This window comes from Ictidomys tridecemlineatus, chromosome 8 (genome assembly GCF_052094955.1).
Source record: "Ictidomys tridecemlineatus isolate mIctTri1 chromosome 8, mIctTri1.hap1, whole genome shotgun sequence".
Taxonomy (NCBI): Eukaryota; Metazoa; Chordata; class Mammalia; order Rodentia; family Sciuridae; genus Ictidomys; species Ictidomys tridecemlineatus.
The window spans coordinates 46,891,807-46,915,268 of NC_135484.1; the positions used below are offsets into that span (position 1 = coordinate 46,891,807).

General features: G+C 36.1%; 1 protein-coding gene across 2 annotated transcripts in view; it reads left to right on the forward strand.

Annotated features, from left to right (window-relative positions):
• The window catches only part of Frk (fyn related Src family tyrosine kinase), a 107,495-nt gene extending 84,234 nt beyond the window's left edge, over positions 1-23,261 (forward strand). For both annotated transcript variants that reach the window (XM_078019369.1, XM_005340844.4), the window contains 6 exons: positions 2,867-3,030; positions 3,804-3,972; positions 8,451-8,609; positions 16,373-16,554; positions 17,853-18,018; positions 18,401-23,261. In XM_078019369.1, coding sequence (XP_077875495.1) covers positions 2,867-3,030; positions 3,804-3,972; positions 8,451-8,609; positions 16,373-16,554; positions 17,853-18,018; positions 18,401-18,612 — 1,052 coding nt within the window. In that variant the 3' untranslated portion in view covers positions 18,613-23,261. The remainder of the gene's footprint in view (positions 1-2,866; positions 3,031-3,803; positions 3,973-8,450; positions 8,610-16,372; positions 16,555-17,852; positions 18,019-18,400) is intronic.
• The last annotated feature ends 201 nt before the right edge of the window (positions 23,262-23,462 follow it).

The following is a 23,462-nucleotide window of genomic DNA, read 5'->3' on the forward strand; positions in this document are numbered from 1 at the left end:
TCAGAACTCAGCAAGCAATGCCAAGGAGAGGGAGCAACTCTAGAGAGAGAAATAGAGAGGAAGCCACCTAGACCACTTTTTACGTGACTGCCCTTCAGCTGGAAGCAGGCCTGGGCTGTAAAGGGGAGAACCTTGGGCAGTTTAATCAAGGAGTAGAGTGAATTGTGAGTGTGTTTCTGATTTTAAGTAGGACTGTCTGATACCTATAAGTGAGAAGCAAATCTTTTCTGGAGCTTTTATCTAGGGATACGGCCGTGTAATTGCCATGGAGTACAAACTAAAGAGTGTTGGGAAGAAAATGAAAGGTGTGCTATTAAATTATAGTTGTGTTAGTTTGCTGTATTGGTTACTTTATTGTTGTTGATACTGTTATAGGCTACCTTCAAATTTAGTATTGAATTCCTGTAGTTGCTATTTTGTTTGCTATTCCCCCTGCATTTTTCTGGCTTGTAACAAATATCTTATACCACAAGTCAACCCATTCAGTGATTTAAAGGAGCATTTTTGCAGCTAGGTTTCTCACAGTGTTTACCAGAAAATTTATTTGGTTAAAGTTAATGTTCTATGAATACTTGATTGAGATTTCCTGTACTCAACATAAGAATTAGGTGGCATTTACTTTAACTTTGCAGACTTAAATATTTCAGCTGCATGCACCATGATGTAGCATTTTGGGAACTTGAACATGAACAGAGGCAGATAACTATTCTCTTTTAGTGTTCTTTTAAATTGATGTATAGTCACATAACAAAAGTACACAGTTCATAAGCATTTAACAAATATTTACATAATATATCCAGGTAACCAATACTTAGTTACTGTGTGGGATACTGCTGATACCTCACTTACTGACTCCTCATATCAATGATTTTGGGTCATTCTAAACTTTTTAATAATGGAATCATATGTAAAATTGTTTGTGAGATTCATTCATGTTAAGTGTAGTCGATTGTTTATTTGAAAATCTGTATTGTATTCCACTTGACAAATAAGCAATAATATATTAATTTATTCTATATCTTAGTTTATGGCATTTGGGTTGTTTTTGTGCCACCAAAAGCATTCTTATATATGTGCTTTGGCAAATATATTGTGCATTTTTTCTGATTTCATATGTGCTGGTAGAGTTATTATAGACAGGACTATATTCAACCTTAGTACATAATAACTTAAAAAATAGAAAAGCACTGGGGATGTGGCTCAGTTGTTGAGTGCCCCTGGGTTCAATCCCCAATATCAAAAAAAAAAAGTGATAAAATTATGCTTTGCTCAACTATGTATAAGAAGTCATTCCACTGCTTTTCCAACACTTTTAGATATTGCCTTCTTTCATTATACCTAGCCAGGTGTGCGCCAATTTTTTTTTTTTAAGAAATTCTTTTCCTAGCCATGGGCATACCTTCAGTACACCTCCATGTTGGGATGAGAACGTCTTCTTTCCTTTCATGAAAGTTTTGCTCCAGTTAAACCTGGTTATTGGAGCATAAGTTTCTATATTTAGAAGGAACTCAGAAAGCTACATTCACGGTAAATGCTGTTCAATGCTCATCAATAACTTTGCTAAGTGAAAGAATAGGTATGAATTGCACCAGTCAATATTTTGAATGCAAATGTAGAAAACCCAATTCAAACTAATTTAAACAAAAAATAATCGACTCTTGCAGCTGTAAAGCCAGAATTGGCTGGCTCCAGGGGCTACCTCTCTTCTCATGTAAGCTTGCTCCATGCTGGAGGCAAGGATTCTGCCAATAGCTCCAAATCCCCATCAGTAAAAACAAAAACAAAAACAACAGCAGCAATAAAACTCCTCTGGACCTCCTGGAGCTCCCTGACGTGAACCCTGGAATTGGTGTTCCTTGGATTTAATTGGTCTGATTAGGCCTCCCTCAACTCAAGGTGGGCACCAAGTCTCTCTGCATCATATGTTCTTAGAGAAGCAATAGTTTTATGAGAAAGACTGAAGTGCCAATAACAGAAGAAAGAACAATGGTTGGTAGCAAGGAGAAATAATAAAATATTCGCTGTAAGTCAGACTACCTAAAAATGATGCAGGTTGTTTATTCTTTCAGATCCTATGAGATTTATCTTTGGATTAGTCAAAGCTATAGGAAATTTGCACATGTGAACTGCATCATTTTAGGACCTGTGGAATTTCTTTTATTGAGCTGTGCTGGGACATTCTGGTATCAGCCTACATTAAAGGATAGTACAGTGAGTGGCCCTGCAGAATCCCTTATAACATTGTAAGATAGTACTGAGGACCCTCTTTGTTCTATTTCAGTCTCATATTATCAAACTCCATGGAAAAATTACCAGAAAGGGTTCAACTGTTTCTAAACACCTTTGTGATTTTATCACAGGGACACTGTGATTTCTGAAACTGACAAGATTTTTTTACCTTGAATTTCTGGAATGAGAGTTAATTTTATGGCTTTTTAAATCAAGTGTAGTCCTCAAAGCATGGAATGGTTTTAGTCTTAACCTCACTTCTTTATTTTTTAATCTTGTACTTCCTTTAGTGCTAGGATCTTGAAATTCTTTTTCCTTTTCTCCTTCCTTCCTTCCTTCCTTCCTTCCTTCCTTCCTTCCTTCCTTCCTTCCTTCCTTCCTTCCTTCCCTCCCTCCCTCTCTTTTTTTTTCTTTCTTGATATTTCCTTTAACAAGTACCTATACTATTATTTTGAACAACAGAATGTTAATCTTTCTTTCTGTGTATCCTTGATCAACTTCCTTAACTCTTCTGAGACAAAGTTGAGAAACGTTGAATTCTATATAAATTTCATGCCACACATTGAAAAATCTCCACAGAATGAATCTACTTAGCTTTGGTAATAAGTTTATTAACAGGACTTATTTTGGGTTCCAGTTTTAGATGAAGGAGTTGTGAAACACTACAGAATCAGGACACTAGACCAAGGGGGCTTTTTCCTTACCCGGAGAAAAACTTTCTCAACACTGAATGAATTCGTGAACTACTACACCACCACAAGTGATGGCCTGTGTGTCAAGCTGGAGAAACCATGCTTAAAGGTGAACTACTTTCTGCTTTCAAACTGTTTTTAAGTATTTGCCATGTGATATCAGTTCAGGAAAAAGAAATTTTATCATTTGTTTACTTAAGGCAAGAAGAGGAAAACTATCTGTTTCATATTCATTTTTGCAAACGAGTTTTATTGGAAGGGATATGCTCATTCATTTACTATTGTTGGCTGATTTTGTGCCATTACAGTGAGTTTAATAGTTGCAACAGAGAAAGTGTGTCAGATGGAAATCTTTACTATGAACTCTAAGGTGGCAGGGGCCTTGCCTGTTTTGTTTGCTGAAGGGCAGATAGTTCCTACTTAAAAATTTTTATTTATTAAATTAATGAACAAACAAACAAATTAAACAAAAATGACTTGATTTTATTTTGATTTTGCATAAATGTATAATATATCTAGTTAATACTACAGCCATAGTTTGAGAAGGCCTTGTGAATGAGTGGAACTCCAATGGAGGCTGAAATTAGGAGGGTTTAGCTGAGCACAGAGGCGGAAACATCATTGCAGACCTGTGTGTGAGCATGGTATTGGCTACAGATGGACATCAAAGTGCAGGATCTGAGAGAGAATGAATCTAAAGAGTTAACAATGCAGAATCTCCGACAACTGTTTTCTATTTTCAAGGAATTAGAATGTAACTTCTAGTGTTTTTGTTTTTAAAAGTAATATTTCCCTCAACAAGTACCTACACTATTATTTTGAACAACAGAATGTTAATCTTCCTTTTTCTCTTACACATATTCTCATTATTCTGCAAAACAGATACAAGTCCCAACTCCTTTTGATTTGTCCTATAAAACCGTGGACCAGTGGGAGATAGACCGCAACTCTGTCCAACTTCTGAAGCGATTGGGATCCGGTCAGTTTGGAGAAGTTTGGGAAGGCCTCTGGAACAACACTACTCCAGTGGCTGTAAAGACGTTAAAACCAGGTGTGAAAATATTAAAGATTAAATGGCATACGTGGATTTTTATGGGCTCAATTTGTCACTGTAAAATGTCCAAGAGGTCATGGGACAGTCAGTGCTAGCAGCAAACAGGTGTTGTCATCTCTCTTGCCACCCCAGGTGACCATAACATGTGGACAAGCTTTAAAATATAAAGGCCAACACGCTCCTTGGATTAGCTAAGCATAAAAGGTTCTCAGATGAAGATTCCAACAACACATTTCTTATCTAAAGGATTCAGTCTTCCATTGTCCTTCTTCCCTTTCATTTCTATCTTAGTTAAAAAACAAAAACAAACAAAACAAAACAACAAACAAAACCAAAACAAAACAAAACAAAAACCCCACTGACTATAAAAACTTACTGAAAAGTCAGATGGAACTTTGGTGATATTCAGGGAATGACTGTTTTATTAGATGCCAAATGACTATGACTAAAAGATAAAATGGTTCATCTAAAGAATCCCATATTTGAACTTGTAGGAAGTATTTCTTCTCCTATCTTCACTTATCCCTTTGAAGGCAGAAGAAGTATGCTAAAATGAACAGTCCCTCATTTTTAAAGGTGGGATAAGAGAATTTAGAGAGATTAAACATAACTTTCCTAAGACTTTATATTCAAATCTTGAGCAAATTTTTGAACTACTCTATCTCTCAGTTTTATCATTTATGTGATGGGGGATAATAAGATATACCAAGCAGGGTTATTATGAAGATTAAATTAGGTCACTAGTACAAATGCTTTGCATAATGCTTGGCTCATAGTAGGTGACCAATAAAAATTTTATTATATTATTATTATTATTATTAAACAGTTAGTAAATGGCAGAGCTGGGATTTTTGACTTATCACCATTATATCAGACCCCATGGAAGTGAAATTCTGTAAAAGTGCAACATCACTGTGGCAGTCTCCTATCTTCCTCTAATAACATAGAAAAGAATAATAACAGCAACAAAAGATTAATCTTCCTTTTTTTTCTTACAAGCATTTTCATTATTCCACAAAACAGATATGGGTTCCAACTCTACAGGCTATATGAGTTTTCTGGGGGCCCTCTGTTACTTGCTGAGCCCAGAGTTCTTAGAAATTTGGAAAGCTTCCTGGTGGCAGAACTTGAGCCCTTGGGATTTGCTGGCTGTCAGAGTGTGTAATAGCACTGTTTCCAAACTGTTGAGCTAAGGCACATTGAGGCATCACAGTGAATTCTCAGGGGTCTGTGGGATATTTAAAAGTTTTGAGGTAAACATTTTCAAAACTACACAAATTGCTACCTTCAGGTAGTTTGTAGATTCAGATTTAGATCGTTACATTCCTTTTTCTGACATCATATTTTTGTGAAGCTGGATTTTTGATGATCACTGTGGACCAATATTGGCAAGATACACACAAAAATTGACATAGATCAGGAAATAAAAGTGGTAGAGCTGAGCCTGAAGGTCAGAGAGATTTTGGTAACTTGTTCAAGATTTCACAGGGAAGAGTAACAGAGCTGAGATGTTTCCAGGATCCAGAACTTCTGTTTGAACTCTTACTTGATTTTGAGAAGTTGTATAGTACTTATATCACTTTAGTAAATAACTTTGGTTAAGAATGAAATAAATATTATTTTTTTTCCTCTTAATTTACCTGTATTAATTTTTCAAATGGCTATTAAGTTATTAGGATGGATGCTTCTTAGTTGTTTAGTAATTGAACTATTAAATATGCATTTTAACCTGGCATACTATAAAAATATTACTGATGCAGTAAGGATGCCATGGACTGAAAAGGTTGAAACCTTGTGGTGTTATTAGTTAAGAGCATAAAGGTAAACCTGGCTCTGTCCTCTGTAACTTATATAATTTTTTAATCTTTCTGAGTCTCCTCATCTGGACATGTGAATTAAAATAGTCCCCACTTTATAGGATTGTATGAGGATTGAGTAAATATGAATAAAATATATGCAATGAGTTTTTAATAAACCTTAGGTTCTGTGGTGCTGCTGATAGATGCACACCCTGAATTGTAGATTCACTGGTGCAGGAGTTTAGTTCTAGCATTAACATCTGGCAGAGGAAACAACAGAGAGGCACTTTTTAGGGGCCAGATGCCATCACTCAGGTGAGGACAATCTATTTCAGCATCCAAGATTTTCAGTCATCATGTATATGTGCTTTTAAATCCTAAACTTGTTGAACTATTGAGACATAAATTTTAAATTTATTGTTAATCTAATCATTCCTCCCTCCCTCCACCCCCAAAAAAGGAAAAGAAAGAAAAGCATCAAGCTATGCTTGCTAGCATTGCTTTCTAAGGAAGGCCTTCTGGAGGTCAAAAGAGAACAAAAAATCATCTTTTTTATAGTAAAAAAAAAGCACAATAGTTTTCTTTCCAACAGGAATAATTATTATTGATTTACAGTGTAATAGCAACAAACAGCTTTGGTGATTGGTTAAATGTCTTCACTTCACTGGGGCCATTCATCAATCTTAGCAGCTATTTATTGCTTAGCAGACTACCATGCAATAAAGATGAGCCTGAAATCAACTCCTGCAGTAGCTATGACAGGCAAAAATTAATATTTAATGTTGCATTACTGAGTTGAGATTGGGTCTCTCTTGTGCTACCAGCATAGCCATGAAGGAGTTCCCTGAGTTCTCTACCTACAGAGGCTCCTGGCATATCATGATTTCAGCTCTTGCAGATAGTGTGGCTTGGGCATGGTTTAAGTGTCCTGCATAAACAGTCTGAGTGATGATACTAATTCTGTTATCACGGAATCCTTCATGAATCATTATATTTTGAGGGGGGCAGTCATACGGTATCCGTATTTGATCCCAGACAAACTAGTTATACCAACCAAGAACAAAGTACTTTATTTTGGTGTAGAGGTCTCTTTTCCTTCCAGTGTTATTTTTCTATTATGATTCCAAATTTTAAACTTATTTGATTATGTGGATTAAATTTAATGTCAGAACTAGAATTGAGGAAACTAAAAAGAAAGGAAAAAATAGAATGGAAAAGAAAATAGAAGAAAACATTTTTTTCCTCTCAACACCTTACCTCTTTTTTCCTCAGTCAATGAAAAATATTTACAGTTGGTCTGTTTGGTTTTCCTATGAGTGTGCATGTTAATAATAATACATATAATGGTCAGCAATCTTTGAGTACACATTTTCCAGGCATTGTTATTATCCTGATAATGATTTCCTGATGTTAGTAGGATCACTAGCTGTACTTTGTGGATGAAGAAACTGAAGAAAGTGAAGTTCAGAGAGATTTGGTAACCTGCTTAAGATTGCACAGGGAACAGTAACAGAGCTAAGATTTTTTCAGGTTCCAGAGTTTTGAATGGACCTGGATCCTAAACTTCTGGGCTCTTAAAAGGTAGACTGTTTCCATGTTTATGTGAAATAACCTGTATGTAGGTCATATGAAACTCTTCCTAACTTAACATTAACAAACAAGTCATAGTGCTACCTTGAATTGTCAAAGCTTATCCACACCCAGGTTCTAATGTCAGTTGTAGAGTCTCTGACATTCAGAGGATGATGAATGGAATGGTCTCTTTGGACATCAGTAGAAATGATCTTTGCACCATCTATAGTGAATACTAAGATGTGAAATGACAGTATTTCTTCAATTACAGTAATGTTTCTGAAACATCACAGCCTAGAAGAAACAAAAGATTTAAAAATTACTGATGAAATGTCAACTCCAGGTATCCTTCCTCCTCTTAGATTTTTTCTGACATTAACTGCTGGGCACCTTGCATGGTGACTCAGAGTCAAACCATCTAAACACAATTTAATTATAGATGAGTCTTCAAAATATGCTTCAATGCCATCTCCCTAATCATTTGATCCAGCTTTTGAGGCTCTGGTGGTAGTGGAAGCAAATAGTATGGGAGAAAATGTTGAGTATTATTTTCACATTAAACATGTAAAATTGGTGGGAAAAAAAGCTACTATCTTTTGGGGATGCCCCTTGAATGTTTTCTATGTGGCCCATAGCCTGTGTTCCTACAGGAATAAGAATATAAATTTGGCAGAATAGCATTGTTTTAGAGTTGTTTTTCAGCTGTTCCCACAGTGGGTACCAAGGCCAGGGCAGCCATCGAGTCCTCCAGTGTTCATGTTGATAGGATGTCTTCTCTTTGTGTTCTTCAGATGCCTGCCGTGTTTTATCAATTAGACTGTCAGTCTCTCCTTTGCTCTTCATTTTTCACATGGGCCCAAATCAACCGTTTTTCACCTACGGGTCATAACATATAAAGTGCACATCCCTGATACAACACCACATCTAGTAATTAGGTTGCCCTGGCTGAACTGATTCTCTCCTCTGATAACTCTGAAGATTTGTGACACTGATGCTCTCCTGTTACTGAGAGGCAGGAGGCAATCTCGGCGATTCCCACCAGGCTGCTGTGAGGACAGGAATGCCTCAATAACATAAAGTGATTTCCTCCTTTTCTTGTTTCAGGTTCAATGGATCCAAATGACTTCCTGAGGGAGGCACAGATAATGAAGAGTCTAAGACATCCAAAGCTTATCCAGCTTTATGCTGTTTGCACTTTAGAAGATCCAATTTATATTATTACAGAGTTGATGAGACATGGAAGTCTGCAAGAATATCTCCAAAGTAAGCTAAAGACTCAATAAAAGGAAAGAAGAAAAGGAGGAATTTAGTTTAGCTAGTCCTATAAATGTCAATTTAGCCAGCTTTGTCTAACCCAAAGGATATTTACTATGTGTATATCTGTAAGAATGAATGTTGTAACATTGAATGGCTCAACTACTATTTAATAGGATATATTCTGCGGACTCAAAGGGAGAAAAATATTTATGTAGTGGAAGAATAAATTGTTCACAATAGACACATCAGAGAGCTTAAATGTAATGTGGGAAACTGATCAATGTATTTTTTGCATAATGCTCTACTTTTTACACTAATTGAACACTGTCAGCCATATTTTCTATGGTACAGAATCTGGAACATGGGAAACATCAGGGAAAAGAGCAAGAGAGGTATCTGACGTTTTTGTCTTTGTCAGTATTTGCTAATATTGTACTTGGTGTTAAAAATGACCTCTCTGCTAGGCAACATTAGAATTTTCAGACTGAAAAGCAAAAATATACTATTAGCTTTATTCCTTCATCCGCTTTCTGCAGTCAAAAAGGACTTAAGGGCATTGTGAAATTGTGATGTTTATTACAAATGAATAATTTAATAAACAATAAAATAATACATATTAAAATATGATATTCAAAGAAATTGAGATCAAATACTGAGAGAATCGTTCATGCTTGAAAAACAGACTTTTCCTGTAATTTCTTGAAATGTCAGAGCGAGATTGATAGGCTATATACAGGCAAAAGGAGGTGAGGATAATGGAACAAAGATATCAGAAAGATAAGAGTGTTCTCTGATTTCAGGGTAACTTGTGAAGCTGATAATTCTAAATTTCAAAACAACAACAACAAAAGAATGGAGAATATATATAACATAATAAATTTTGTTAAAAACAAAAATATACTTACCTATTGTATAAAGATCATCACATTTATCACCCTTAGAATGCTACCCACCACAGAAAGACTGACCTCAATTGTTGACTCCTTTTGCCTTATTCAGGCAAAAGTACAAGAATGATCCTGGGCTAGATCTAACAAAGTGCATATTACAACGTGCATATTATAAGAGTCCTTACAGCATGCACATTACTAATCTAATTGTCAATTTCTGGTATTCAAATCTATCAGGAGCATTCAAGTCTCTTGCTTTGTTTGGCTTCCAAGATAGTTAACCTGATCACTTATCCTCCTCTTCATTGGTTCTCCTCAATAAGTGATTTTCTCCCAGATCTCTCAACATTCTGGAGTTCTCCAGGATTATTTTGCAATACCATTAATCCCTTTGTTAATCTCTTCAATTTTTAATTTATTTTTAAATTTTGAGATAGGGTGCCAATGCTTTGAACAGGCTGGCCTTGAACCTGCCATTCCTCTCGCCTCTGCCTCCTAAGTAGCTGGGATTATATGTGTACATCATTGCACTTGGCTTCCTTTGTTAACTTCACCCAGTTCCATTGTTTGAATGTTTATGTGTCGACAGTTCCTCAAATTTTATCCCTACCTTGGAACTTCAGAATAATACACCCAGCTGCCTTCATGCCCTCTCTACTGGAATGTTGTATCAGTCTGGACAGTGCAGGTGTCCAGACTGCAGCCACAGTCCTCAAATCTCAGAGGCTCAGCACAGCAATAGTTTTTTCCTTACTTGTGCTTTGTGTGTAAAATAGATTGGTAGCTCAGCTCTTTTGATCACCTTGGTAGAGAAAGGGGATGGGACCAATCTCATCCTGGCTCTTAAAGCTTCTTAACTTTTGTCACTTCTGTACCCTTTTCATTTGGTCAAATCAAGTCCAATGGAATAGGCAGTACAATCTACTAAAGTGCCTTGCAAAAAGGGGGAAAATGTTTGTGAGCAACCCTAATTTCTACTCCAAATGACAATTAGACATTTCAAAATGATATGTCCAAACCTGATTCTCCACGGTGATCTGCTACTCTTGTTTAATTCCTTCTTGGACAATGACAACACTCAGGTCTAATACCTGGGAGGCATTTTTGCTTCTTACATCCCATTACCTAGCCAACCTAGAAATCCTATTGGCTGGCCTTGAAAACATACCCAGTCTTTCCCCTTTTCTCAATGTTCCCACTAAGGTTCAAGCAATCATTGGCCTCCACTTTGGATTCTGCACCCTCTTGGTCTCCCTCTTTGGCTTCTTGTCCTCTTTAGTCTTTCCTCAGCACAGCAGCTGGAGATATCTTGTTGAAGTATAAGTCAGAGCTTGTTCTTCCTCAGCTTAAAACCTTCTGAGACTCCCACTGGTTCTTACCTCTGTTTAATTCCTTCTGACCTGGTTTTCCAGGTCTTATCTACAACTTTCTCTTTGGCCTTATCTACAACTTTGCCCGTGTACTTGAAGTGTCACTACAGTGACCTTTGTGGTTCTTTCTATTCCATAGGCACACTTTTATTTTACCTCAAGCCCTTTGCACTTGAGATTGTTTTTGCTTGATTTTTTTTTTTAATATTTATCCACATGGTCACTTCTCATTTCCTGAAAGTCTTTATTCAGGTTATTCTACCTTGGTAAGTTGTTCACTGGTCAACTCAGGAATGCTCTACCACTGAGCTACATCCCTAGCCCTTTTTATTATTTTATTTTTTGAGACAGGGTCTTGCTAAGTTGCTGAGGCGGGCTTTGAACTTGTGCTTCTTCTATGTCTGCTTCCCGAGTTGCTGGGGTTACAGGATACATCACTGCACCTGGCTCACTTGTCAAACTGTAAAGTTTAATCTCCTACTGATTCTTCATATTCCTTCTTCATTTTCCTCTTCATATTCTTCTTTGGTGTTCTCTCCTTAGCTGTTTATCATCTTATGTTGCATGACATTTATTTAGCTTATTTTTAGTATTTTAGATTTTTTTTTTGGTATTGGAGATTAGAACACAGAGGCACTTTTACCACTGAGCCACATCCCTAGCTCTTTTTATTTTTTATTTTGAGACTGAGTCTTGCTAAGGTGCTTGGGGCCTCACTTAGTTGCTGAGGTGATCCTCCTGTCTCAGCTTCCTAAATTGTTGGTATTATAGGTGTGTACCACTACACCTGACTTTAGTATTTCTAAATGCAATTCCATAAGGGTAGAATTTTTATTTTGTTGTTTTTGTAGTGCTAGAACAGAGTGTTACATAGAAGGTGTGTACTGATTATGTGTTGACTGAATAAATAAGTTGAGACCATTCTGAATATAGTAAGAGTGGGATTGAGAGTCAAGCTAGTTTTGCAATTCTTGGTATCATCTTGAAAAGATCCAGTTAACTATACTGCAAACTCCTTGGGCATTGAGGATTTCTGTGGTTGATGTGGTACTCAAGGCTGTGTGCAAACCCTACCATCTGCTGGATTAGGCCATCAGGGGCAACATTACCAAGGCATTCATTTGTAAGAGTACCTACCAGTCTAGAGGAAAAGTGAATTTATACTTGTTCCCAATCAAGAGTTGTAGATTTAATAGATAGATCTTAAAGTGAATCTGCCATTCATAAGTAGCTCATCAAGATAAGTATCATTAATGTAAACGTCTCTTTAGTAATAGGATGCATTTTTTTTTTTTTTTTGCAGATATAAACTGTCACAGGTTTGTGAACATTTCCATCAGCTTTGCTGTCTGGTTGTATAGTTGTGCTCTGCTCTTAGGCACTCCCTAGGTCACTGCTCTTCAGGATAGGAAATGTGTATTACCCAATTTCTTCTAGTACTATACTTTCCAGTAAAAACCTTTTTATATGCACTGTAATAGGATTAGGTATTGTATTTGATATTTGAAATAACATACATATTTCTAATCATATTTCTCTATATTCCAGTCTTTGTAGTCCCCAAGCTTGGCTGATTTTTTTTTTTTTTTTTTGGTAATAAATTTCTCTCAAATGAGAGAGGCCTATAGGGAGGGAAGGAAGGAAGGAAGGAAGGAAGGAAGGAAGGAAGGAAAGAAGGAGGGGAGGAAGGAAGGAAGGAGGGGAGGAAGGAAGGAAGGAAGGAAGGAAGGAAGGAAGGAAGGAAGGAAGGAAGGAAGGAAGGAAGGAAATAAATAAATAGGGCTGGGATGTTTTTCAGTGGTCGAGAACCCCTGAGTTCACACCCCAGAAACAAACAAACAAAAATTGACAGTTGACCAGTGAATGATTTACCAAGATGGAATAACCTGAGTAAAGACTTCCAGGAAATGAGAAGTGACCATGTGGATAAATTAAAACAAACAAACAAAAACAAACAAACAAAAAAACGGGCAAAAGAAATCTCAAGTGCAAAGGGCTGGAGGTAACATAAAAGTGTGCCTGTGGGGTAGAAAGAATCACAGAGGCCACTGTCATGACACTGCAATAACAAGGGCAAAGCTGAAGATAAGGCCAAAGAGGTAATGGAGAACCAGGTTGGGGGACTGTTGGAGTTAAACAGAGGTAAGGACCAGTGGATGTGGCAGTCATTTTTCTAAGTTCTTTACAAGTGTTAACTTAGTTCATTTTTGAACCACTTTATGAACTAAGTATCATTATTACCCCTACTTTACAATTGAAGAAACTGAGTAATAGACACCTTGGGTGACTTTTCCAAGGTTGAAGTCTGGTTTGATAGTACCCCAACAATTAGAAGCTTAAAGCAGAAAACATTTATTATCTCACAGTTTCTGTGGTCAGAAATCCAGGAGCAGCTTAGCCAAGTTCTAGCCTTGGGTTTCATAAGGCTGCAGCCAAGGTTTTGGCAGGTGTCCCAGTCATCTGAAGGCTCTAGTGGATGTGGATTCACTTCCAAACTCACTCTTATGATTGTCAGGAGGAGTTGGTTCCTCTTGGCTGCAGAATTGAGGGGAGTCAGCTCCTTGCTGGTTGTTAGCTGGAGAGTGGCCCATGCTCCTTGATGTGGAGGGTAGCTTCTAACATGGCAGCTTGCTTCATTAAAGTGAACAAGCAAGAAAGTAACGGAATTCAGAGCATCAGTAAGATGAAGTCACAGTCGTTTATAAGTTAAACCTGGGAGACCCCATTACTCTTGCCGTAGTCTCTGCCAGATGTGAGTCACTGGGTCCAGAACAGTCCAATGGAAAGGACTCTTGGAAAGGTGTGAATTCTAGGAGGCAGGATCACTGCAAGCTATTTTAGAAGCTGCCTGCCACATAGCTTATGGTCAGTCACCAGCTTCTCTTAATGTCATTGTTTCTTTTTTTGAGTGGATGTGATATCAAAAGGCATAGCTCTTTTGACCATCACAGCAGCCAGGCTTTGCCATTATGCTTTTTTACAGAGTTATATTTTATCTTTATATTTACATTTTGTTGTAGACTGAATAATTAATGTTACCTGTTGTAATACACAATTCAAAACTCTCAGTGGCAGAACACACATAACAATTTTGATAGGGCTTAGACTACTCTTTTAGGGAATTAGACTCTTTCCTAAAATTTTTAAATTTGTTCCTCTAGCCATAGAGATGTGAGGTCCTATATGTGATGTACATCATTTCTGAACACACTGTGTTGCCCACAACTAGTGACATGGCCCTACTTAATTGCAAAGGGAGGTGGGCAATGTGGTCTTCTGCTAGTGCCCAGGATAAAAGAAAGTAAAGGACAAAAGGATAGGTGAGCAGTTAGTTTTACCTCACAACCAATTTAAATATGCTTCTGCCTTTTACACACACACACACACACACACACACACACACACACACACACTCACACACCTGCTGTGCTTAAGTCTTTCTCATTTAAAAATTCCTTTGACTCTTTCATTTTTTATCAGAAAAGATAGCATTTATATAGAAAGTACATAAATCATGTAGCATAGTTTGACATGTAATTATAACATGCACAAGTAAGCAACTATGCAGCTACTGTCCAAATCAAGAATTAGAACACAGTCAGCAAGCACCCTAGAGACCCTGGAATACTTTAACCATCACAACTCCCCACTTTTCTGAATTCTATAATGGCTTTCCTATGACATTACATTTACCTCTACCAGATCCTTATTGCCTTCCCTTTTTGACTAGGGTTTTGAAATTTTCCATCTCCTCTTGCTGTCTGTCTGTATGTCCTCATCTCCAAGTTACCCTTTGGCCTCTTACACACAATCTCAAATAAAACCCTTCATCAATGACTCCCTCATTCTTATATTTAACACAGCCCTCTTAGTCCTTGTCTTATTGAACTTATCTGTGAAGCTTGACTATGATGGCACATTTTCTTTCTCACAATTTTTGATTTGTTAAAACATTCTCCTCTCTTATGATTGTGGCTGATTCTTCTCAATTTTCTTTTGTCAGGTTCGCTTCCTGTGCTCACCCTCAATTATTAGTCTTTCTTATGAATCTATATCTTCCTAGGACCTCACCCACTTTTTATGTTTTAACTCCCACTCAAACTATGACTATTAAATCTATGTCTTTAGCTGAAAGTTCTTGTCTGAACTCTAGACTCATAAACTCATCTTCTTTCAGCCATTTTCACATTGGTAATTTATATATATCTTGAGCTTAACAAGTCCCAAAATGTTTCATTTTGCTTAGGAGCAATGATAACATTAAGAGCTAGGATTTATTGTGTTTTTCCTAGATACCAGGTACTGTTTTAAGTGCTGTACATGTGTTCAATTGTTTTGACTCTCATTTAAAAAATTAATACTGTAAGAGTTACTGTTACCACTATACAGATGAGGAAACTCGGGTACAGGGATGCTAAACAGTTTGCTTACGGTTATAGAGAAATATGAGACCCAGCCATGATCTCAAGTCTGACAGCTTTAAGCCAGTTTTCCTAAATCTTGTGCTTTAGTGAGCACTCAAATCAGGGCTTGTGTTTAAACCTCATGTTCATAAGACCAATGGACTCTGTGTAATAGTATTTTACTTAGTCACACAGGGATAATAATAATTTGTATTTATGTGAAACTTTAGAAAACAAAATCTGAAGATACCTATCAATAGTATGGCAGATAAGTTGACTTACTCTATTTTGTAAAGTCATCATAAAATAGCTTGGACCTCTTTTACTAATGATAAAACTGATCCTACTACCTAAATTTCCTGTACTTAGTTTTACAGAATGAGCAGTAGGTGAAATGCTACCCATTAAAGGTATGTTTGTACTTAGAGAGATGAGCAACTTATTCTAGGAACAACAGACTAAGAAAGCAAAATTTAAAAAATACATATTAAACTTAGAGGTACAAATGTTTTATATATATATAGTATTGCAGGTTGAACTCAGGGGCACTTAACCACTAAACCAGATCCCCAGCCCTTTTAAAAATATATTTTATTTAGATACAGGGTCTCACTAAGCTGCTTAGGGTCTTCCTAAGTTGCTGATGCTGTCTTTGAACTTGACAGTCCTACTGTTCACCACTTGCAATATGTACATTTTGTAACTACTGCTAGACTCTTCATTTTTATTAGTGAACCAGTTTTTAAGAAAACTCTTATAAAAAAATGTGAACTTTTCATTTGTTCAGCCATGCAAATTAGGACCACTATAAGCTCAATGACTAAAATAAACTATGTAAAGTTTAAAAGTAATCTGAAAGTACCTAAGCAACAGTTTCCATGAAGAGATAAATTGGTGAAATGTGGTATTGAAAAAATGGCAGTAACTGGACTCATTTAGAAACTTGCTCCTATCTTTGGATTATTTGATACCTTTGCTCCTTTGTTAGCAGATCAGTACCATGGCACATAATTCTATCAATATCTCATTCATCAAAATTGTCAGAATTCACTTCAATAATTCAAATACTTTCCAGAATAAATCTCTTATTTTCTCTTGTTCTTTAGATGATGCTGGATCAAGAATCCATCTGCCTCAACAGGTAGACATGGCGGCACAGGTTGCTTCTGGAATGGCCTATCTGGAGTCCCAGAACTATATCCACAGAGATCTGGCTGCCAGAAATGTCCTTGTTGGTGAGCATAATATCTACAAAGTAGCAGATTTTGGACTGGCAAGAGTTTTTAAGGTAAGTTTAGTTTTGTTTTAATTAGCTTTTGTAATAGGTTAAAAGTCCAACAGACTGATAGACTCATAAATTCACTATTATTTAAAGCAGTGTTCCTCAAAGTTATGTGGTCCATAGACCATTTCAAGTAGCTGAAGATCTTATAGACAAACTACACGTTTCTTCCCATTTCTTTATCAAGGAGGAAAAAAAATAATCAACTGAATTGAAAATGATACCATTGTGTTGGTTGAACTTATGACCTATTTTTCAATCAGTAAAAGTAGCTTCTATTTGTCCTGTATAAAAACCAGGACACTTTGTACAGTTACTCTATCCACCTTTGCTCACTTTATCTACTCATTTACCTATTGCCAGAATTCTAGAGCAATTAATGGCTTTTTTTTTTTTTTTTTTTTTTTTTTTTTAGGGAGGAGGTACCAGGGATTGAATTCAGGGGCACTCAGCCACTGAGCCACATCCTCAGCCCTATTTTGTATTTTATTTAGAGACAGGGTCTCACTGAGTTGTTTAGCACCTCTTTGTTGCTGAGGCTGGCTTTAAATTCATGATCCTCCTGCCTCAGTCTCCCGAGCCACTGGGATGACAGGTGTGCACCACCATGCTGGCCAATTATTGGCTTTTTAATTCTTCCTCCCCACTCAGTGGGTGACATCCATTCAAAAAACACTAAGATAAAGATATAGAATGAGGTATTAATCTCTGAATTTAATTTTAAATTTCCCATATTGTATCCTAAAAATATGGATTTGGGCCAGAAAACATAACAAATAAATTATTCTCATGTTGATACTCATGAAACCATCATCTTTTCTTTGTGTAAATTAATTAGGAGACCAATGAGATGATATATTAATTTAAATCATTTGGATTCTACTTTTTAATATTAGCAAACTGGTTACATGGTAATTATCAAAGTCATTGACTCTTAAATACCAGAATTAAATTTAAAAAAGACCAGACCTATTTTGCTTCCATTTTTCCATTTGGTAAACAGCAGATGGGAAGTCAGAATCCCATTATGTAAGAATTCTTCTACACATAGTAGGATGTTCCTTCCAATATTATTCTTAGTACATAGTAGATTCTCAAATATTTTATGGATGACTTCCCACAGATTGTTTCTGTCTTGAATGTCAGAGTCAGAATTTGTTATGCTAGTTATCAATTGATCTAAGCTCATTTTTTTTTTTTTGGTATTTTCCCTTTAAGTTTTATGTGAAACTGGTTATAACTGAATGAGGGCAGCAAAAAAAAAAATCACTTTAAATTGGCTTGAATCCTTAATGCATTAACAGGTAGATAATGAAGACATCTATGAATCTAAACACGAAATAAAGCTGCCGGTGAAGTGGACTGCACCTGAAGCCATTCGTACTAATAAATTCAGCATTAAGTCCGATGTGTGGTCATTTGGAATCCTTCTTTATGAAATCATTACTTATGGCAAAATGCCGTATAGTGGTAAGTAATTAATTCTGAAGTGGGCCTTTCTGCTGCAGGTCACTTACTTAGGTGTGACTTTAACTGCTTTGCCCAGACTTAGAGGGCAGAGTTATGAGGCTGACCATCCCATGTGCCTGTGGGAGCTAGATAGATAAAATTTGATGGTGATAATTTGCATTAATGAGGTGGTTTATTGCTTCCTTCTCCTTTGCTCCTGAATTGCAGTCTTATAGACATTACTTGCTGCAGGGTGTCGTTTAATCTCTGCAACCTATAAAGGGTATGGTAGATCTCACAGCTTTATCAAAGAAATCAATTTGCTTTGTAACTTAGAGTTTAAGTGTCTGTGGATTGAAGAGTCTAATCCATGCCCCCCTCTTTTGTTGGTTATATTTTTCAGGTATGACAGGTACTCAAGTAATCCAGTTGTTGGGACAAAACTATAGACTTCCACAGCCATCTAACTGTCCACAGCAATTCTACAACATCATGTTGGAGTGCTGGAATGCAGAGCCTAAGGAACGACCAACATTTGAGACACTGCATTGGAAACTTGAGGACTATTTTGAAACAGAGTCTTCATATTCAGATACAAATAACTTCATAAGATGAATACTGAAGAAGTAATTAAGAATTAAGAAAAAAGAATAACTAATAAAGAAATACAATCTTCAATTTTATCAACGAACTGCAAAATCAGTTTTCTTGACATATTCAAGTAATAGGGCAAATTTGGCCATGCATTATAAAAAAAATTTATATGTGCATTTTATTGACTAGGAAATACTGCCGGACAGTCTAAGATGATGTATCATTTTCTCACTGCCTGATAAAATCAAACAAACTGAATGAAGTTATTTTTCTTTGTAAGAGACACTTATATTTCTATTTATTGTTTGAAAAGCCGATCAAGAGAATCAACAGATGATAGTCAATTTTTACTCAGTGACTGTTGTAGCATTTTCCTGTTTACTGATTAGAGCCGTTATTCATTATTCCTCGGATTGCTGAATCCCATCAGGCTGTTATTATGAAGGAATTTGATTGCTTTGCTGCACAGCAGGACCTGTGCTTTGAGATTTTTTTTCTCTTTTAAAATATCCTTTAACTACAATGATGGCAAAGCCGTGTTAAATGACTTGATTGTACTTGAAGTAATTGCACATATTTTTTCCTATGCATAAAAAAATGAAGCAGCTGTTGAGAAAAAGAATTAAAATCTTTCTCATTTTGTGGAAGGAAATGATGGAATTTTTCTATACCTCAGTATGTGTCATCTGAGAATCATCTACATTAGTTTTAATCTCAATGTTAAAGAATTAGTTTGCAAAGCTGATGAGTTATTATGCACAGATATATGTGAGAAACACCTAATAGCCCACAAAATCTGAGAAACAGGTACTAAAGAAGTTTAGGAAAAATAAAAGGAAAGCTGTAGAATGGCTGTGGCCTTCTGAATAATTACAAAAGAGCAGTACCTTCAGGCCAGTTTTTAGTTGACCACAAAGCAGGTCAAGCTCAATTTCAGATATAGAGTCTAGTAATAACAACTGAACTTAGTCGTGCAGTTGCATATTTTTTGTCTAGCAGGACAAGGTTTTAACTACTTTCAATATACATTGACATTGGTAGCAATGTTACTGTTTTCTTAAGCAATGGCTGTGTTAAATTCTCCAATTGAGAAGGAGAAGGACTTCTTCAAGGTGGTTTCAAAGACAAATATATGTTCAAAGATGTTCTGAGGCACAGAAAAATGAATGAAATGTGCCATGGTAAATCAGGATATTTTGAGTATATTTTCTTATCTTTCTTTAAAAGAAGTTTCAAAAACCTTCAATCAATATGGAATAAGCAATCAATAAATTTGTGAACTCTTTTAACTGGGAGCAAGAGGTAGAGAGAGTTTGGGGTATATCATTAACATCCCAATGATGTCAATCAAGACACATGATCTTTCCGACCCTCCCCTCTGCCATCAATGTTGTTTTCATTCTCATGGTCACAGATGTCTGTCTGTGGCAACTGGGATTCTTTTTTCTATGCCTCATCCAACAAGAGAAAAATGGGAAACTTATCTCCCAAGTTTGAATAAAAATCATTCTTATTTTTCTGCTCAAGTCAACCTGAGTCACCTGCCCAGGTATGAACCAATAATACACCTAATGTGAATGCTCTGTGTTGATTGGTTTGGGAGAAGGTCTGCCACTAAAACTGGGAATGTAGTTTACCTTCCCTGGAGACAAGTTGGTTTTTGGTTTATCTGAAAAAAATTAGAGATTAGAGGCTGGATAGCTGTCCATTGAGAAAATCCCGTGAGAGGGATTAACTATTAGAATTAACATAGGCATGTATATACCTATCACCTTCCTCCACATTCTCCCTACATATTTGTGTTAGGCAGATAGGTATGTGCATATACATTAGAATTGTTCCAGGACCTTAGACTAAAATAAGTCTCATGGCACTAAAGTTTATAGAGCCATGCATAGAAGTGATACTATTTGTAAAATAAGGTCAACAATATTTTTAGTCTGTAGGCTGAGTATAGGATAACTTTATTTAAAGTCATCTTGACTAATAAAATCAAGTAGATTATAAATAACCAGTTATTTATAAGATTAAAAGAATTATAAAATTAAAATAATTTCTTTTCCTGAGTTCATTTTTTTTTTGGTTCAGTTCTGCTTGGGCATGTATAGGAATGATTGGAAATATTCCCATTTCACTGTGCAAATTCTACTACTAAATAATCTGTCTTTTTGTAGTAGCTGATAATAATAAATTTTTAAGTAAGATTTGGTTTTAAAATATAAAATAGAGGTTATCCTTTCCTGTTTTAATACCACCTGAAACTCATTTAACTTACTATGTTTGATTATTTGGGACATTTATGTTCAAGGTTCTGTCAAAGCAATCTATTATTCTTGTTTTTACCCTGATGGATCATGGAGAAAAATAATGGATTCCGTTATGAGAAGCAGTAATAGATTTTTTTTAACTGACATAAATTTCTCTCCCTGTATAGAATAAAAGGATCAGGAAAAGATAAGTTGAATTTTCCTACAATGAGCCAGCTCTTGTTAAATTTACTTCCCATAAATTGTAGAAAAGCACTTTTCACGTAATGTTTTATTTATGTAATTCAGTTATTTGGAGGTGGTGGTGAGGGATGGGAGTACATCATTTTATGTGATATTTCAAATCTCTCCTGACAAAAACGTTAAGAATTTTTGTAATAGGAAAAATTCAAAATTCCATTAAGCTTCCTTTTAAGAAGGCAAGGAAGGAAATAGGTTTAAATTACCTCAGGTCAAGAGAAGCACAGAATGAAACTCCTAGTAGTGGGGGAAGCTGAATATTTTGTCATCAAAAACAAAGGTAAAGTCAAAGTGAGCAGCAATTGCAAGCTGGGCTGGGGGAATGGGTCACCTTAGAGGGCACTGAAGAGCAAGGCCTGTAAGGAAATGCCAAGCTGGGCTCACTCACCATGTCTACTGACAACATGTGTCTGCATGGTGACCACATGGATCCAGTGAACCATGAGGAACCCCAAACTCTTGTGACTCTCTGGTGGCCTAAAGGGAATCATGGTCTTGGAAAGTTGCCGCCCTGTAACCCAGCTGGAGTTTCCTGGAGGAAGCAGGGCCCAGCTGGTCCTGCATGGTGTGTCAAACATATGCTATTTCTGCAATTGTATTTTTCATGGAATTGTTAAGCACACGCTGTCTGGGCCAAACAATCCTGCTGGTTGTGTATCTGTGGTGACTTCTTGGGATCCTTTGCAAGGACATGCTATGTGAGTTAGAATGGTGCTGGTTTGAGCACCTTTTCCAAATTGCATCATGTTCTTACACTGAGAAAGGCTGCTCTTAAAAAATAGTAAATGAGGTCTGTACACCTTGGAGTTGGGAATTACCAGTGGGCTCATCTAGAAATGTTTGGTTCTTTTATTTCCTGTTATCATTAAGGAGAAGTTTTGGTTTGTAATCATCAACATCAGGCAAAAAGTTGGTGTTATAGGATCGAAAAACAAAACAAAACAAGCTGGGAAATTTAGTGGAGAATACCAACAAATCTTTAAATCCTGGGACCCCAGCAATATTTTAATTTTCATAGGGACATCATTTCCCATGTATTTCCCCATAAACTGAAATTTTTGCCTCTTTTTAATATTAAGGAATAGTGTTGGTAGAACTCTCCAATTAAGGACTAAATTCAGAAATAAACTAGAGAGTAAAAAATATTATGCAAACCTGAATTTCAGAGGCTCTAGCAAGTTTACCTTAATTTAGATTGAGATGATATTATGTACATGGGGTCAATAAGACTAAGTTATAAGGAAAGAGATACCCAATTATTTCCATTCACTCCTCTTGCCTGTGTAATTGATTTATCCATTAGCCATCTGAAGCAAAAGACTTCAATGTAAAACTCTTTCATTCTCATGGAAAATAATCAACTCTTCCAGAAAAGGGTGACCAATTCAGACATACCTTAACTGTCCAGTTAGGAGTATTACCCTGCAACGTATTCAAATCATATGGTGTAATAGCCATGAAATCGTATGTTAGGGGAAAATGGTTAAAAGCAACTAAAACTGCTTTGTTTGGAAGAAGCAAAATGTTGTAATAAATTTGAGATTTTAAAATCCAGGCTTTGGTTATACTGTTTGTGAAAGATAAAACTGGTTAGTATTAAGCAAATTATATTTAAATTTTATGGTCCACAAAATTTCAGGGTAAAAAAAAATCATAGATTTTAATCAACTTACAGAATCCATACTTATTTATAGATTCATAAAATGAGAAATGACACTGATTAGCCAGATTATTATACTGTAAAGTTAGCATAGTGCAATTTGTGTCTCTTAAATATACTCATGTTTCTGTGTGGTATTCTTTAATATTGATATTGTGTAATAATATGTGAATATATATTACACATGATCAGCTTTGGTGTCCAAAAAGGGATTGAAAAAGACCTCTTAATTGTGCAATTGTTATAATGCTATTATCTGGGCTCAAGTGTGACTAATTTTTTTAAAAAATTCTATTTCTGGACTCTAAAACATTAGAAAAAGACTTTTTTTAAAAAATATATTTGTAATTTTACTTGCACTTGATTTTTTAAAATTATTGTAATTATATGTTTTTGTCTTGACTTTTAGAAGTTGACTTGACCATTTCAGAATTCAAATTGGTGGTGGATCCACAACAAAAATTTACTGTATTTCCCTGCAAGTAAAGTGTTTCCTCATTTGACTACATTTGTATTTGTATGGTGGGGAAAGTAATTCTGTGAATATAAGGTGTTAGTCATTTTTTGGGGGGGGGTTACTGTAACCAAAGTACCCAACAAGAACAACTTAGAGGAGGAAAAATTTATTTTGGGCTCAGGGTTTCAGAGGTCTTAGACTGTTGTTGGCCAACTCCATTGCTCTGTGGCCAATGTGAAACAGAACA